Here is a 15,789-nt window from a genome sequence, read left to right as displayed (position 1 = left end):
ACAGACCCAAGTCGAGAGATAATGAGCGATCTGACCAGGGCCCCTCAAAACCGTCCAGATCATCAGAAAGAAGGAAAATCTGAGAAACCGTCAGTCTAGAGAAGCCCCAGGAGACATGATGACCAAACGTAATCGGGGGGGGGGGGTCCTGGAGCAACAAATAAAGGATGTTAGGGATCAACTAAGGAAATCCAAGTACAGTGTGCTTCTAAGTAATAAAAAACTGTATCACTGGGGCACCTGGGTGGTGCAGTAGGTTAAGCGTGTGACTCTTGGTTTTGGCTCAGGTCATGATCTCAGGGTCCTGAGACCAAGCCCTGCATCAGGCTCTGCGCTCAGCGTGGAGTCTGCTTGGGACTCTCTCTCCCTCTCCCTCTGCCCCTCCCCGCCACGAGCTGTCTCTCAAATAAATAAATCTTTTTTTTTTTTTTAAAGATAGGATAAAAAATAAAGTATCATCACTGTGGGGTACTGATGTAAAATGCTAATGGAGGTGAAACCGGGTGCCGGGTAGATGGCAACTGTCTGTACCATCCTTGCAACTTTTCTGTAAATCTAACACTATTCTGAAGTCAAATTTGAAATGCTAGTGGAATGTATTTTGTGCATCAAGAATTAAACCTGCCTTGACTGAGGTTCTTAAAAACAATGACGGGACTGCATAGAAAGCCAAGTTTTTAACACACCAAAACTTTTCGGTCCCTAAGGCAGGGGGTCAGGCTTCCTTCTTTCTTCAAACATGACAGTAAACGGCAGAGGGCACAGGTAGCGCCCCGGCCAGAGCACCACACCCTCCGCCACCCTCCATGCTCTCTCCTCGCCTCCTCCTGAGCACCTGCCCGCCGCAGGGCCCAGCGTGGCGGGAGCCAGCATTGCTCAGCGAGGCACCGCGGTTCCGGAACCGGGACTCCACATCTTCTCTTGCGCAAGTCTGCCATGCCACGCCCACAGGACGGGACCCTTCTCCCCACAGGAGGACAGGCATCGTCCCCGTCACTGTCACTGCTCTACCTTCTCTCTTGGCTTCATCCACCATTTCTGTTCCCATTCTGGTTTTTTTTTTTTTTTAAATACATGGACCCTCAACGTTCCCATCCACCCAGAACCTCGGATGTGACCTTATTTGGAAATAAGGTCTTTGTCGATATAATTAGTTAAGATGAGGTCATACAGTATTGGGGTGGGCCCTGAACCCAGTGATGGTGTCCTTGTGAGGAGCAGAGAAGAGACACAGAGGCCCCGGAAGAGGAGGCCAGGTGACGCCAGGTGCAGAGCTGGGACTGAAGCATCTAGAAGCCAGGGAATGCCAAGGATGGCCGGCCGCCATGGAAGCTGGGAGAGGGGCCTGGAACAGTCTCTCTTAGAGCCTCCGGCAGGAACCGACCCTGCCCATACCTTCACTTCAGTCCGGTGATACTGGTCTCGGACTGCCAGCCTCCAGTGGTGTGAGTCTAAGTCTATTGTTTCCAGGCCCCCCCAGTTTGAGGTCGTTGGTCACAGCGGCCTGGAGGTGAGAATGACGCATATGTCCACCTGGCTGTCCCTTCCATTCCTGCCGCTCCTGCCTGTCCAGCCTGTCCCTGAAGCATGACTCCTAGCCCTGATGGTGCGTCTCCTGCACGTCTGGTCAGCCCTCTCCAGGCTCATCTCCCCATGACCCTCACCTTGACGTCCCTCGCCACCATCTCCGACAGCACCCAGGAGCCACCACACTGTGTTACGGTCGCCAGGACCGACACAAAATGGAAGGGCAGCCACACACGCTCACTGTCGAGCAGAATGGGACAACTGGAAGGGTGCTGTCTCGTCCTACTGGGACCTGCACATGGGGGGGGGGCTCCTACTTCACGACCAGCCCAGAAAGGAGAGAGGACCCGGTCCCGACCCCTGGGTTAGCACACCTCCCTGCCACCTGGCCTGTCAGGATCTGGTCTTTCATAACCGCTACAAGCTGCTCTCATTCTGTCTGTATGACTTTATTTCTCCCACTATGCATCCAGACTCTTCAGTGCGCCCCCCCAACAAACCAACAAGAGAAACGATGCCACTCCTTAGCTTTGCTTCTGTCGCGCTCGCAAACCTGAGTGTGTAAGACTCACCCGGAGTGCGTGTTACAAGACGGACCGCCGGGCTCCAGCCCATTTCCAATGCTGGGTCTGGGGGGCAGCCCAAGAATTTGCTTTTCTAACAAGCTCTCAGGTCATGCTGCCATTGCTCTGGGGACCACAGTTTAAGACCCACAGGCTATGCCACTGTCCCCTCCTTGGCATTCCTGCCCTCTCTGAGCTCCTACCCCATGCCAGTTTGTACCTTACAATTTAGCCCTTGCTTATATATTGCTGTCCCAGCTGGGCTAATCTCACTTTCCAGAGTAACAGTGGGCGGCAGACACCTGTGCCGGGAGGGGTGTCACCTAGCTCTCTCCATCCTGTCCATCAGCCCGGGAGGACTGCCCTATCCCTCGAGCTGACAGCAGAGAAGCCATCATCCCTCCCAGGTCCCACGGACCGAGGGAAGGAGCAGCTACCTGAACCCAGAGGGAGAGAAACTGCTCTGGGAGCAGCAGCAACACGCAGGGGAGGGACAGAGCCAACCCGAAGGACCCCATGAGAAAAGAGCCAAGGAAGTAAATACTCTGGCCTCCTCCTCTGCCCTCCTTCCAATCCCCAGCTAGGGTTCCCAATGCCCAAACCCTGATTGGGAGGTGGAGGGCAAGGGCCTGCTGGTGCGGCCCCCACAGGTCAGCCTGCAGGGAGAGCTGGCTGGACGAGGGGACCCAGAGGGGCTCAAGGAGGATGTCTGGCGCTCTGCTCCTCTGGGGCCCCTGGCCCAGGACCGCCCCACCCCTCCCCCCACGCTTGCCACCAAACCAGGCTGGGTGAGCCTCCTCCCTGCTCCCGCAGCCCAGGCCTGTGCTGCCGTCCCCAGAACACAGCATGGCAAGCGTCTGTTTATTCGCCTGCCCACTGCATCGATGGAGGGCTCCTTGAAGGTGGCATCCCTCCACAGAAGGTGTTCCACACGGGTTTGTGGGTCACACTGCACTGAATTTCAAGAACAAAAGCCCTGCTTCCCAGAGAAGGCGTCATGTCCCCATTTCTGAGTCATTATGAAATTTTTATTTTTTTCTTGACTCATAATGTCAAAGTTCAGTCTCGTAATAACCTAGTTCTGTCCTTCTCCCAAAAGGGGAACGAGGGTGGCCGAGCCCGTGAAAAGCTCAGCGGCGTGCGGCGGGCTCTCCCAGGCTGACAGATCTGTACGTCAAGCTGTGACACAGCATCGTCGGAAGCAAACAGAATCCTCAAAGTTCTGACGAGAAATCATGAAAGAAAAACAGAGGATGCAGCAGGGGCACGGTGAGCGCCCTCGGAGGGACGGGGAAGGTGGAGAGATCTTGTTAGTGCTACACCTGTCTGGGTAACATCCCCTGGTTTTTGTCACCACTGACTCCGCCAACAGCACACCGCTGCCACCAACACGCCTTTAACTAAGCGCCCATCGTGCACACGACCCCCCGGCAGGTTCCTTCCGTGTTTCCACATCTAGATGGGATCAGCCACTCAAGGGCGAAAGGCGTCCGCTATAAAGGGAAAGTTCTGGAAGAAAAGAATGCCTCCTGATGTCCGGTGTGAACAAGCAGCAGCCTGGATCGGAGGACGGGAGACGGGAGGACACGGGAGCGGGCGGCTACAATGAGTCATTTTCAGACAAGCGATCTTTAAAACCGTGGAAGAGAAATAGCACAGGGAAAGGTTCAAACACAATTTCCCGCTCATCAGGTGTGAAGATAAATGACTCCTTTGCCTCCACATGACACTAAGATATGAGACATTCTTCTGGTTCATAAAAGGGATTTTTAAAATAACATTTTAATTGTTCCTAGGGGCAAAACATAGACACATGGCACGAAAGAAGAATTTCTCAAATAAAAGGAGAATGAATGATAAATGGTGTGTATTTAGAACGCGTTCATTGGAGCAGTATCAGGATGGCTGGAATCTCAAATCTCAAGGGAAACTGAGAAGCAGAGAGGATTGAGGGGGTCAGACGGGACTGGCTCACTCTCAGTTCGGCTTACTTACAGGGCCTCGGAGAAGTCACTACCTTTCCAAGCCCCAGATTCTTTGTGAAATACGGGGAACAGCGCCCAGCCTGCAGGGCTGCCACGAAGATCGGGAATGAGGAACACGAGCTGTCAGCAGCGTGTCCGGGACGCAGCAGGCCCACGAGAAGTGGGGGCTCTTATCCTATGGCTACATCCAGATGATGAAACGCTTTTGGACATCTGGGTGCAATCGAGCCCCCGGAACGCGATGTGAGAAGAGTTAGCATTAGTGTGTCACTTATGGTCAGAGGCACCTACGGCGGAATCAGACCCACGAGTGCCCTCGGCCGCACCCAGCACACCCAGGGATGGGCAGAGGAAGATGCCTGGCAAAGTGAGGGAGGCAGGGGGGTGTAGGCAGGGGCAGGACCTCAGGTCTGGCCGTGAGGGCAGAGCACTAGGCCCAGTGTGTCCCCAGCTGGCAGCGTGACCTTAGGCCCCATTTCGAATCCAAATGCGTTCTAAGGATGTCTCTTCCCACCCTGAAATCTGATCCTAATTCATGTGGGAAGAGTGTTCTGAGTTTCTATGACTTCGCCACACTGAGTCAGTTAGTAGACAGACCCGACAGTCCACCAGGGACTGAGCCACGAGGCTGAAGAGGCCAGGCCCTTGGGCCAGCCACACGTGCAGCACTGATGGCCAGCAGTTACTTGGCATACTCTTTCACAGAAGGTCCTCGATAAACTGCCAGGAGTTAAATTTCCTGCAAAATGACTCCACAGCATGGTAACTGAAAACCTCTGGCTCTGAAAAGGTGTTTGCAATCTCAGGTCTAAAACATTCACGATGAAACCTGAAATAATTTTTCTCCAATCTTTCTAGGTGGTCGGATTGGAATATCCAGACTTCAAGAACTACTACCTGTGATGACATATTTTCAAAACCGTAGCTGATATAAATACAGAAATTCGAGTATAGCTAGTCGAACCTATCAACGCTTATTATTATGAGATGTTACAACCTAAGGACCAAGAAACCCTTTCAGTCTCATTGTAGTAATAACTCAATGTGCAATATTTGATAAGGAAAATACCCCATTAGGTTTAAAAATAAATTTAATTATGCAAAGTGTGACTATGTACGTGGTTATGTGTAGAAATTCAAAGTTTAATTTTAGCATATCTGGCCATTATGAATCTAGAATTCCTAATTATCCATTTATTTTATTTATCTATTTTTTTAGAGAGAGGGAGACAGACAGAGAGAGAGAATCCCAAGCAGACTCCATGCCCAGCGCAGAGCCCACCATGGGGCTCCATCTCACGACCCATGAGATCATGACCTGAGCCGAGATCAAGAGTTGGATGCTTAACCCACTGAGCCACCCAGGCTCCCCAAACTGGAAGGAATCTATGTATAGGCTTCATTTATTTTTATTTATTTATTTTTAAGTAGGCTTCACCCTCAGTGTGGACCCCAACATGGAGTTTGAACTTATGACCCTGAGCTCGAGACCCCCTAATGATCCATTTCAGAATTTACGAAATGTCCACATTTGGAACTGGAGGAGGCAAACCGTGTGTGCTACGCTGTGAGACAAGGCGGGTAATTACTTAAGTCCTGTGGAAGATCCTGACACCCGGCACAGTCACTCGCGCTCTCATCCTCTGACAGGCAATCCCGCTTCTAGCGATCTGTCCTAAGGACTTACTGGCAACAATGCAAAATGCCACACGCACAAGGTCAACCACCGCAGCATTACCTGTAAGATAAAAGACCACCACAGGGACTGGTGGAGTAGCCTGTGGGGGCATCCTCACCGCAGGGGGCGCTGCAAGAGGAGGAAGGAAGATCTCTCCACACCGGGGAGAAAAGAGCGAGCACAGAACAGTTTTACCTGCTGTGCCAGAAGCCTGAGGACTTTCAGCAGATTTAAAATCTTAACTCTTTTCATGTGATTTTTTTTAAAGATTTTATTTATTTATTTGAGAGAGAGAGAGCACAAGTGGGGGGTGAGGGGCCGAGGGAAAAGCAGGCTCCCCACTGAGCAGGGAGCCCGATATGGGCTCCATCCCAGGACCCTGAGATCATGACCTGGGCCGAAGGCAGATGCTTAACTGACTGAGCCACCCAGGCGCTCCTTTTCTTATATGATTTTAAAAAGGTTTTAAAATGATCAGTCTACACATGAATCAAGTTTTAATATAGTGTTGGTGGGTAGATGGGGCTCTCCCCGGTATCATGGGTTATTTGGATTCCCGGGCCCAGGTCTGGTAATGTAAGAATCCTGTAAGGCTGAATAGTCAATATAATGGAAATATGTATGGACAAAAAAGACATTAATGGGGGCGCCTGGGTGGCACAGCGGTTAAGCGTCTGCCTTCGGCTCAGGGCGTGATCCCGGCGTTATGGGATCGAGCCCCACATCAGGCTCCTCCGCTATGAGCCTGCTTCTTCCTCTCCCACTCCCCCTGCTTGTGTTCCCTCTCTCGCTGGCTGTCTCTCTCTCTGTCAAATAAATAAATAAAATCTTAAAAAAAAAAAAAAGACATTAATGAACCGATTACGAAAAGTCATGTATTAGCATCAGCTGGTGAACGGATAAGCAGTATGTTGCGTCTCCAAGCACCAGAGTTGATCCAGCCGTCAGACGGAGTGAGGGACTGGATCAGAGGGAATAAACTACTGACACTTGCGGGACACGGATGCACCCTGAAGACTTGCTAAGTGAGAGAAGACGGCGGCCAAAGACCACATACCGCATGATTCCTTTTACACGAAATGTCCACAACGCCACATCTGTGGAGACCGTGGACTGATGGTTGCTAGAGAGCAGGGGCGGGGGGGTGGAAGGGGGTATCTTTTGGGGCGATGACAATGTTTTGAAATTAGAGAGTGGGGATGGCTGTACAACTCTGTGAACGTACAAAAACCAATGAATTGTTCAGTTTAAAAGGGTGACTTTCATGTTCTGTGGATTGCATCTCACTAGGCTGCTATAAAATAGTCGTTCATTAGAAAACTGGAAAAATCTGAATGCTACTTGATATTAAGGAATTATTTTGTAATAATAAATTTGTGATAAGGGTATTATGGATTTTTAAAAAAGAGAATCCTTATATTTTAAGAATATATACGGACATATTTATAGATAAAATGATACAATGTCTTGGATTTGCCTTAAAATAATCCTAATGGGGTGAGGGAAGTAAGTCACGGGGGGATAATAAATAAAACTGGCAACACGTTGATAAATAATGAAGCCAGGTAAAAAATAAAAGGTATTTTTCTTTCTACTTTTATATACATTTGAACATTTCATAATATGAAGCTTTTTATTTTTTTAAGATTTTATTTATTTATTTTAGAGAGAGAGAGAGAGAACAGGGGGGAGGGGCAGAGGGAAAGGGAGAGAAAATCTCAAGCAGATTCCAAGCAGAGCCTGATATGGGGCTCGATCTCATGACCCCGAGATCATGACCTGAGCCAATCAAGAGTCGAATGCTTAACCAAATGAGCCACCCAGGAGGCCCACCATAATATCAATTTTGAGTACAATCCTTCTTAGTCTCTGGGAAATGGAATATATCTACTAAACCTTCTCCATAATTCATTAAACGATGACTGTCTAAACCGGGGAGGACAATTAATGGGAAAAATGAGAGAGATGACAGTGTGTTCTGTCTTAAAGAAAACCCAAAAGTTGTTTTCTGTAATAGAGCCACCTGTAAGGCAAAAGACGAGGAGAAAGCACGGTGTAGGAGAGGGGGACACAAACTGCTAACTGCAGGTAACCAGCATCAAGAACTAATTATTTGTTAATTTCATTCATTGCGGAGAGCTTCAAATTTTAATTTGTTCGTTGTCCCTCTCTAATAAAATTTGTGAAGGGATCATACATATTTCACACAATCATGTGCCAGATATGATCTATGCTATTTGGGACACTTTGCAAATCAAGTTAAACCTTGAGAAGAGAGCCTGCATTTCAAGTCCTTCGGTTATTCATTCCCTAAATATTTGGTTTGATTTGAATAATGTGAATTTAAATAAAAATGCGAAGCAAAGCAACATAGATGGTGGAAAGAAGGCAGTCCAGCCAGCCCCTGGGGCCAGTGCCAGATTTGTGTAACCTGGGGTAAATTATCCAACCTCCTAGAGGCTGTTTTCTCATCTGTAAAATGGGCATGACAGCACCTACTTCGAAGAACCACGGAGAGGGGAAATGGGCTCACATATCCAAAATATCTATTGCAATGTCCAGCACCCAGCCGATCAATAAATGTAGCTACGAGTCTCATTCTGAGTATCAGGAGGAAGCGTCAACGTAGCAGAGACTACTGAAAGGTGATCCGTAGTCTGCTTTCAACAGCGCTCTCGGAGGCTAAGTCCTGACACTGGGAGGTTTTGATGTCCCAGAACAGCAGGACCTACGTTCATATGAGCATCTCGACCAGAAAGTTCGGTTGTATTTAGTAATTCTCTGATCTGTTAATTAATGGGGCTCTGAATAGAACCAATAAAAAAGTCTGTAAAAGGTATATTAAAGTTTACAAAAGGCAAACTGCCGAATTACGGTCTGAACACACAAGCAAAATTTAAAATGATAAATAGGGGGTGTCTGGGTGGCACAGCGGTTAAGCGTCTGCCTTCGGCTCAGGGCGTGATCCCGGCGTTATGGGATTGAGCCCCACATCAGGCTCCTCCGCCATGAGCCTGCTTCTTCCTCTCCCACTCCCCCTGCTTGTGTTCCCTCTCTCGCTGGCTGTCTCTATCTCTGTCGAATAAATAAATAAAATCTTTTAAAAAAATAAAATAAAATAAAAAATAAATAAAATGATAAATAGAACTTACTTGCCAGTTAATGCATAACAAAGCAGACAACCCCAGATACATGGGACAATGACTATATTTTAATCTACATTTTACAGTAAAATCGTATCGCACTCCCCTTGCACTGAAATGGAAATTACCCATGCATGTGTACAATGGGCCCATTATGAATTTAACTCCAAACCATGATTCCTTGTCTTCCTGAGAACACACGTGAGCCAACTCCAGCCTCCGGACATGTGCTCTGAGCCCTGCTGCTGTTCTCAGTGCGGTGAAGATCAGATTCAGGGGTAAGAAAGGAGTAATTTTCATTTTTTAATTTTTTTAAATGAGTTGTTTAAAAGATTTTCTTTATTTATCTGAGAGAGAGAGAGCACACAAGCAGGGGAAGGGGCAGAGGGAGAAGCAGACTCCCCACTGAGCAGGGAGCCCAATGCAGGACTCGATCCCAGGACCCCGGGATCATGACCTGAGCCAAAGGCAGACGCTTAACTGACTGAGCCACCCAGGAGCCCCAGAAAGGAGTCATTTTTAAAAACACAAGTTTCTTTTGCTTATTACACCAAAGAATATTTAGAAAACAACTAACAAGTATAGAGAAAAGCAATCACAATCCTATCACTCGGAAAAAAAACACCATCAATGATAACTCTTGGTATAACTCTTTCCCGTCTTTTTGCACAGATTTTGTCTATTTACTTGAATTATGCCATATAAACAGTTTCATATCTTGCTCTTGACTCTTAATGCAATGCATGGGCACTTTCCCTGTTGTTACCAATAACACAGACATTTTTTAAAGATAACACTGTATTCAAGCCTACGAAGGGCTGCGGGTTTTCTAGCCATGCCCCTATAGCTTGCATTCCTTCCATTCCTTTCTATCCATTTATCCCCCAAAGTGCATGATGTGGCAGCGAACTCTTATTCTTGAAGCTCTTCTGTACTTATACTCACAACAGCAATCTATAAGAGGGTCTTCTCACCGCATTCTGCTAGGGAGCCGGGAGGACTGCCCCCGCTCCAACCACAACACCGAAAAAGCTTTAATATCGCCAAGAATTTTTAAAATATGGGCCTTCACAAACTATTTGATTCTCTTTTCTCCACTATATGGTAACCCAAGCTCAGCATAACTAAAAAATGCCATATCTCCCCATCTGAGAGTCGATCTAACATAAACAAAAGCAAATTTGCAGGCTGAGGTTCTCTCGAGCTAAGATGCATGACAGGGCAACCAGTTCTTAATACCTAAACAAAACACCAAAGGCAAAAGAAAACAAGAGGAACAAAGTTTGGGGAGCTTAGGTAGAGACTGAATAACTCCTAAGACCCAGGGCGGTAGCACTGTTAAAAATCCCAGGGACAGGAGAATGTTGCCAAGGAAAAGTGGTCTGAGACGTCGCTCCCTCTGTATAAACCCTACGTCCACAGGCCCAGCATCGGAAGGGTTGGCCACAATCTGCCCCCTGTCTCGGGGAGCCATGAACGCGATCTGTCAGTGAATTATTATCCTGAGACTGCAGTCCTCATTGTTATGCTAGTGAAGTCATGCAAAGAATAATAAAGTAAGTCAAAGCTGAGAGGTCACGAAAACTTTCTTCACATAAGTGAAGGTCTGTCATGGAAAGGGCCTAGAATCATGATAGACGGCCTCACGGGCAACACTGGGGCGACTGTGTGGACCCTGCCGTCTACCAGCGAGGGGTGACTGTGGCGTAGCCACGGCACCCACCGCGCACTTTCTCTGAGCTGAACCATGCTGAGCGCCTTGAAAGCTCACTGCCCACCAGTGTGGCCTGTTTCGTGGTGGCACAGCCATTCCTGTCACGGGGCAAACAGTGCAAAGATGTGCACCCCAAGCCCGAAACATGAACCCTAAGCTGACAACACTTAATGTTTAACCATTGGAATGCCGTGTGTCCCGTCTTCTTCAAGTCTGCACGAGGCTGGCAGGCCAAAATACTGTAAAGTGCGATAATAATAACAATGTGGCCTTTTACAACCAAAACAAGTTTGCCTCCAATCCACCTTGTCTGAAAGATCCCCCAACTGAGCTGTGGCTACTGAGTATAGCTGTCCAGCTACAGGTGCGCACGCACCCACACAACCCTCCCCAGAAGGGAAGCAGCGACCCAGAGCTTCGGACAGGCCCCCTCCTCCACCTCCCCACCTCTGCTTCCTCTGTCCTGTAATTACCTGCTTGGGGGAAACCGTGGCCCATTGTATCCTGGGGATGCCACCCCACTCACCAGCTCTCTTATGATCTTTGTTCTACTTCTTGGGGTGAGTGACCCCCTGGCTATTATGCTCTGATTTACTTTTACTTATGAAAAGAATATTATAGAGAAATAGAGGTCACTATGAAAACAAATCATTCTCCTAGACAAAGTTTCATAAAAAGCAAACCTCACCCTTAATCAAGGGAAGAAAACTCCTTGGCAGGTCTCTTGTATTATTTTTTCCCTAATTGTTTTAAAAACAGAAGTTTTGGAAGTCTGACATTTTATATGAAGTAACAACTTCGAATGGACCCTTTAGGGTAGAGTAGTCGTCGGTTTTATTTTTGGAAAGCTGAGCAGGTCAAGAGTATCTAAAATGAACTGGTTTCTTTTTAAAGTTTCCTAATCACTCTGTAACTTAGGAGGAAGGAAAAAAAAAAAACATGATTTAAAAGGATTATTCAAGGGATACCTGGGTGGCTCAGTTGGTTAAACATCTGACTTCAGCTCAGGTCCTGATTTCGGGGTCCTGATCCAGCCCCTTGTTGGGCTCCCTGCTCAGCAGGGAGCCTGCTTCTCCCTCTCCCTCTGCACCCCCCGCCCCACCGCTTGTGCTCTGTCTCTCAAATAAATAAATAAAATCTTGTAAATAAATAAATAAAAGGATTATTCAAGAGGTAGTGTTATATGGTAACAGATGGCAGCTACAATTATGGTGAGCACGGCATCCAGAGATATTAAATCACTATGCTTTACACCCGAAATTAATGTAACACTGTGTGTCAACTATACTCAGATAAAAAAAATTACAGAAATATGTAGACATTGCCCAGCATGTATCTCTTACATGGAGCTGGTGATAATTACCCAGAAGGACAAAGAAATAGATTTCTTTCCGCGGATATGTGAAAATGTAGCCAAGCACTTGAGAAAAAAGTAACATATGCAACATAAGACAGTACCCTCTCCTGACTCCAAGAAAAACATGGTAACTGTGAAATAATTTGTTAAATCCAAACAACCAAAAAAAAAAAAAAAAGCTAATTTTAAAGGGACATTTACATGCCAGTGTGATCTCAAATGTTTCAATCAAAGGAATTTAACAGCCAAGATGAATTCTGTTTTCTAAAGTTAGCCATGAGGAACAGAAATCCTGGCAGACGACGAGCAATGTATATGGGTTGAGCAGACATTGGGGGACGATGAGTAGCAGGACAGAAGCTTTTACGAGGCGTCACACTTCCAAATTTTAGGAAGAGGGTCACTACAAAGTTACTTCAAACACAAATATTGCTTTTTTTATGTTTCACACATAGGCGCCACAGGGACATGAAACGATGATTTAAATTTGCCAGAAACCCACTAGGTACTGAATTCTGTAGTAGGCTACGTTCTCCTGGACAGCAGAGCAGGAAATTCGAAACAGGCAGCTGTGCCCAGGAGGAGCTTACTAGCTAAGGGGGGCGGGGGCAGTGAGTGATGAACGTACGGGTTCTGGGCTCCTCAGGGCCCCCTCTGGGCCCCCAGGCCTTGGCTCCGAGCTTCGCCGAGACATTGGATAATTAACTGTTGGCTGTGCTGAACTGAACGGTAGCAGACAAGCTGAGTATAAAGAAAGACAGGAGAGTTATCAAGAAGTTTCTAGGGTGAACAGCCTCCAGGGCGCCCAAAGGATCGTGGGGTTTTTCGGTTCTAGGTTCTGCCTTGCAAGCTACGTCCCCCCCTCCTAAACTTGATACACGATTGCTCCTGACCATCCACCGTGGGTGGTTCTGAGCGTTTACTGGTTACCTACTCACGTACACCCTTGGGCTGAACAACTCACTAACATCAAGCCAAAAACACCCTGTCCTGCTTTGTGTGATGATTTTGGCAATGCCAAGAGCAGCTGCTTGGTGTTCTGAGTCTCGGGTCTGTGTCAAAGCTCAAGCATGCGCATACGCGCTAGGGGCGAACACCTGCTGCCAGACCAGTTTGTCTGCCGCCCGCACATCTAAGATGCCCACCTTTGGTAGGTCCTTTCCTGTTCAGCACAGCCTGCTGCTCCTCCGTGATGTTCAGCCGCCGAACCACGTCCGCCAGCGCCGACTTGAGCAGCTGGATGTCATCCTCTTGCATCTGGACGCGCTGCTCCAGGGAGGCAATGCGGTCTGTCACCTCCATGCTGCTGGCCGCCGAAGCGCTGTCATCTGAACCACAGGAGAGGAACCAGTGACTCGTTAGTGCCCCCAGGGAGATCAGACCAACATCCATGTGTGTGCATGTGGCTAACACATAACAATATTTATCAATGGAAGGCAAAGCTCTTATGCAGAAACATGGGACAGCTTTTACGACCTATGACGACTGCGCCTCATTCTACTACAGTCTTTTCGTTCTGCTTGTGCTTTTCATTTTTTAGCTGCGTGGGGTTTTTTTTTAAGATTTTATTTATTTATTTGAGACAGAGAGGGAGAGAGACAGAGCATGAGTCGTGGGGAAGGTCAGAGGGAGAGGGAGAAGCAGACTCCCTGCTGAGCAAGGAGCCCAACATGGGGCTCGATCCCAGGACCCAGGACCCTGAGATCATGACCTGAGTCGAAGGCAGACGCTTCACCGACTGAGCCACCCAGGTGCCCTTAGCTGTGGTTTTAATTGCTATTATATTATTCTAGACACAAGGCAACATATTTTCTTTCCCATGACGTCAGAGACCTCAGAGGCCGGGGGGGGGGCGGCTAGGGTGCACCCACTTCAATTTCGCACACACTGCAGAAATCCACCGCACGGTCTTCTAGCTTTGGTGCCATTGATGCTAGCTGACGGGGTGGTCACATAATCATACGACTACACTATCTCCTGAAGCCAATATTATACACCATATGTTAACTAACTAGAATTTAAATAAAAATGTGAGAAAAAAAACTTTTTGCATGATTTCACTATGTAGGTAAAGTTAATGTATCATCTTTTGCAGGTAAAATAGCTTTGACATAGCAGTTATCAAATGTTTTGGTCTCAGGACTCCTTTATATTAGTCAGTTACTGAGGACCACAAGTAGCTTCTGATGGTGTGAATGAGTCCATCAGTACCAACGATATTGGAAATTAAAACAGGCATTTTATAAATATTGAATCATGACCTATTTAAAAGCAACAAAAGCATGACATTCAATAACACATTATTGTGGAAAATTGCTGTGTTTTTAAAAACAAAAATAGTTTTGTGAAAAGACTGACATTTTGATTATTTAAAAATTTTCTTTAATGTCTGACTTATTAGAAAACTGGATTTGTTTCTTCGTTCAATCTGCTGTGATATGTTATTTTGGTTGGAATATACGAAGATAATTTGGCCTCATGCCGACACGCAATAGGAAACGGAAGAAGTATTTTAATAGCCTCTTCAGATAATTATGGATAATCTTATTATTCAGTCAAAACATGATAGATAGTAATGTTATAAAAGTTAGCTGCAACGCAGAATCTAAGATCATATAAATAAAATTTTTGACTTTGTTAAAAACAAAAAAACCCAAGACTACACTATGTACCAGTCATGCCTGCTAAGTAAGGTCTGGGTACTCGGACAAAGTAACACGAGTGGTCAAATCGGTTTGGTAAGTGTCCCCTTACAGCGATGGCAATCCTGGTCTCTTGTACAGAGCCGTTAATCGCCAATTCCTTACCAAGGCCTCCCAGGGCCCACATAGTCTCCTTCCTCGGGAACTCATCTCATGTAACTCCTCCTTTCACTCTCCGTGCTTTGGTCACACTGACCTTTCGCAACTGCCCTAACAGCTTTGGGATCTGCTGTTGCCTTTCCTTGAAACATCTCTTTTTCTTTTTCTTTTTTTTTTTTTAGAGAGAGGCAGGGGAGTGGCTGAGGGAGAGGCAGAGAGAGAATCTTAAGCAGGCTCCATGCCCAGCACGGAGCCTAATGCAGGGCTCAATCTCATGACCCTGAGATCATGACCTGAGCCAAAATCAAGAGTCAGATGCTCAAAGGACTGAGCCACCCAGGCACCCATACTTAAAACATTTCTCAACGAGCTTTTTGCGTGACCAAATTCTTCTGTTCTTTAGGTGTGAATTCAACCAGAGCTCTTCAGAGATGCTTCCTAACAACCTAACCTAAGGCTGGTACTTGGATCACCTCAACTTTATTTCTCCCTTCCATAATGTTACCGTGCTCTTGTTAGCTTATCTGCTATCTCCCAACTACAATGTAAGCATCATGGACTTGCTTCTGCTTCCAGGTATGACAAACCCTTCATGGACAGCACCCACCCCCTCCTGCCCACAGAAGGCAATTGTAAGCCTAGAAATTATACAAAAAAACAACTACCTGGAAGTACTGGAGGGGAGACACAGGTGTATAGACTCTGGTGGGGAGTTCACACTCACTTGGAAAAATAAACAAGTAAATCCCTTTTGCATGGCTTCTAGCCAGATCTAAGTGGTACACGGCAGGGGTGAGCGTACATGTGGGAAACCCTGTAGCCATTTTGTCCAAAGAAAACCAAGAAGTGAAGTCCAAAAACTGTGAACACCGAGGAGAGTGGGGAAATTCCAGAAGGAAAGATGCCAGAGGGGGATTCCCAAATTCTGCCTATCTCAGCTCTGGCTGACCCAGGAATTGCACCAGCACGGAACAGACTCAAGTACCACCACTAACAGCAGAAGAGCGGAACTCAGATTGGA

At 47.1% G+C, this 15,789-nt stretch overlaps 1 protein-coding gene across 3 annotated transcripts in view; it reads right to left on the bottom strand.

Moving 5' to 3' along the window:
- EML1 (EMAP like 1) overlaps positions 1-15,789 on the bottom strand; it is a 176,380-nt gene that overhangs the window by 62,384 nt on the left and 98,207 nt on the right. For all 3 annotated transcript variants that reach the window (XM_045775381.2, XM_045775383.2, XM_045775385.2), the window contains exon 2: positions 13,113-13,295. In XM_045775381.2, the coding sequence (XP_045631337.2) occupies positions 13,113-13,295 (183 nt within the window). The remainder of the gene's footprint in view (positions 1-13,112; positions 13,296-15,789) is intronic.

This window comes from Ursus americanus, chromosome 26 (genome assembly GCF_024610735.1).
Source record: "Ursus americanus isolate L20-20 chromosome 26, mUrsAme1.1.p, whole genome shotgun sequence".
In the NCBI taxonomy this organism is placed as follows: domain Eukaryota; kingdom Metazoa; phylum Chordata; class Mammalia; order Carnivora; family Ursidae; genus Ursus; species Ursus americanus.
Note: the sequence above shows the minus strand (reverse complement) of the source record. Positions and strands in the feature narration are given on the sequence as shown.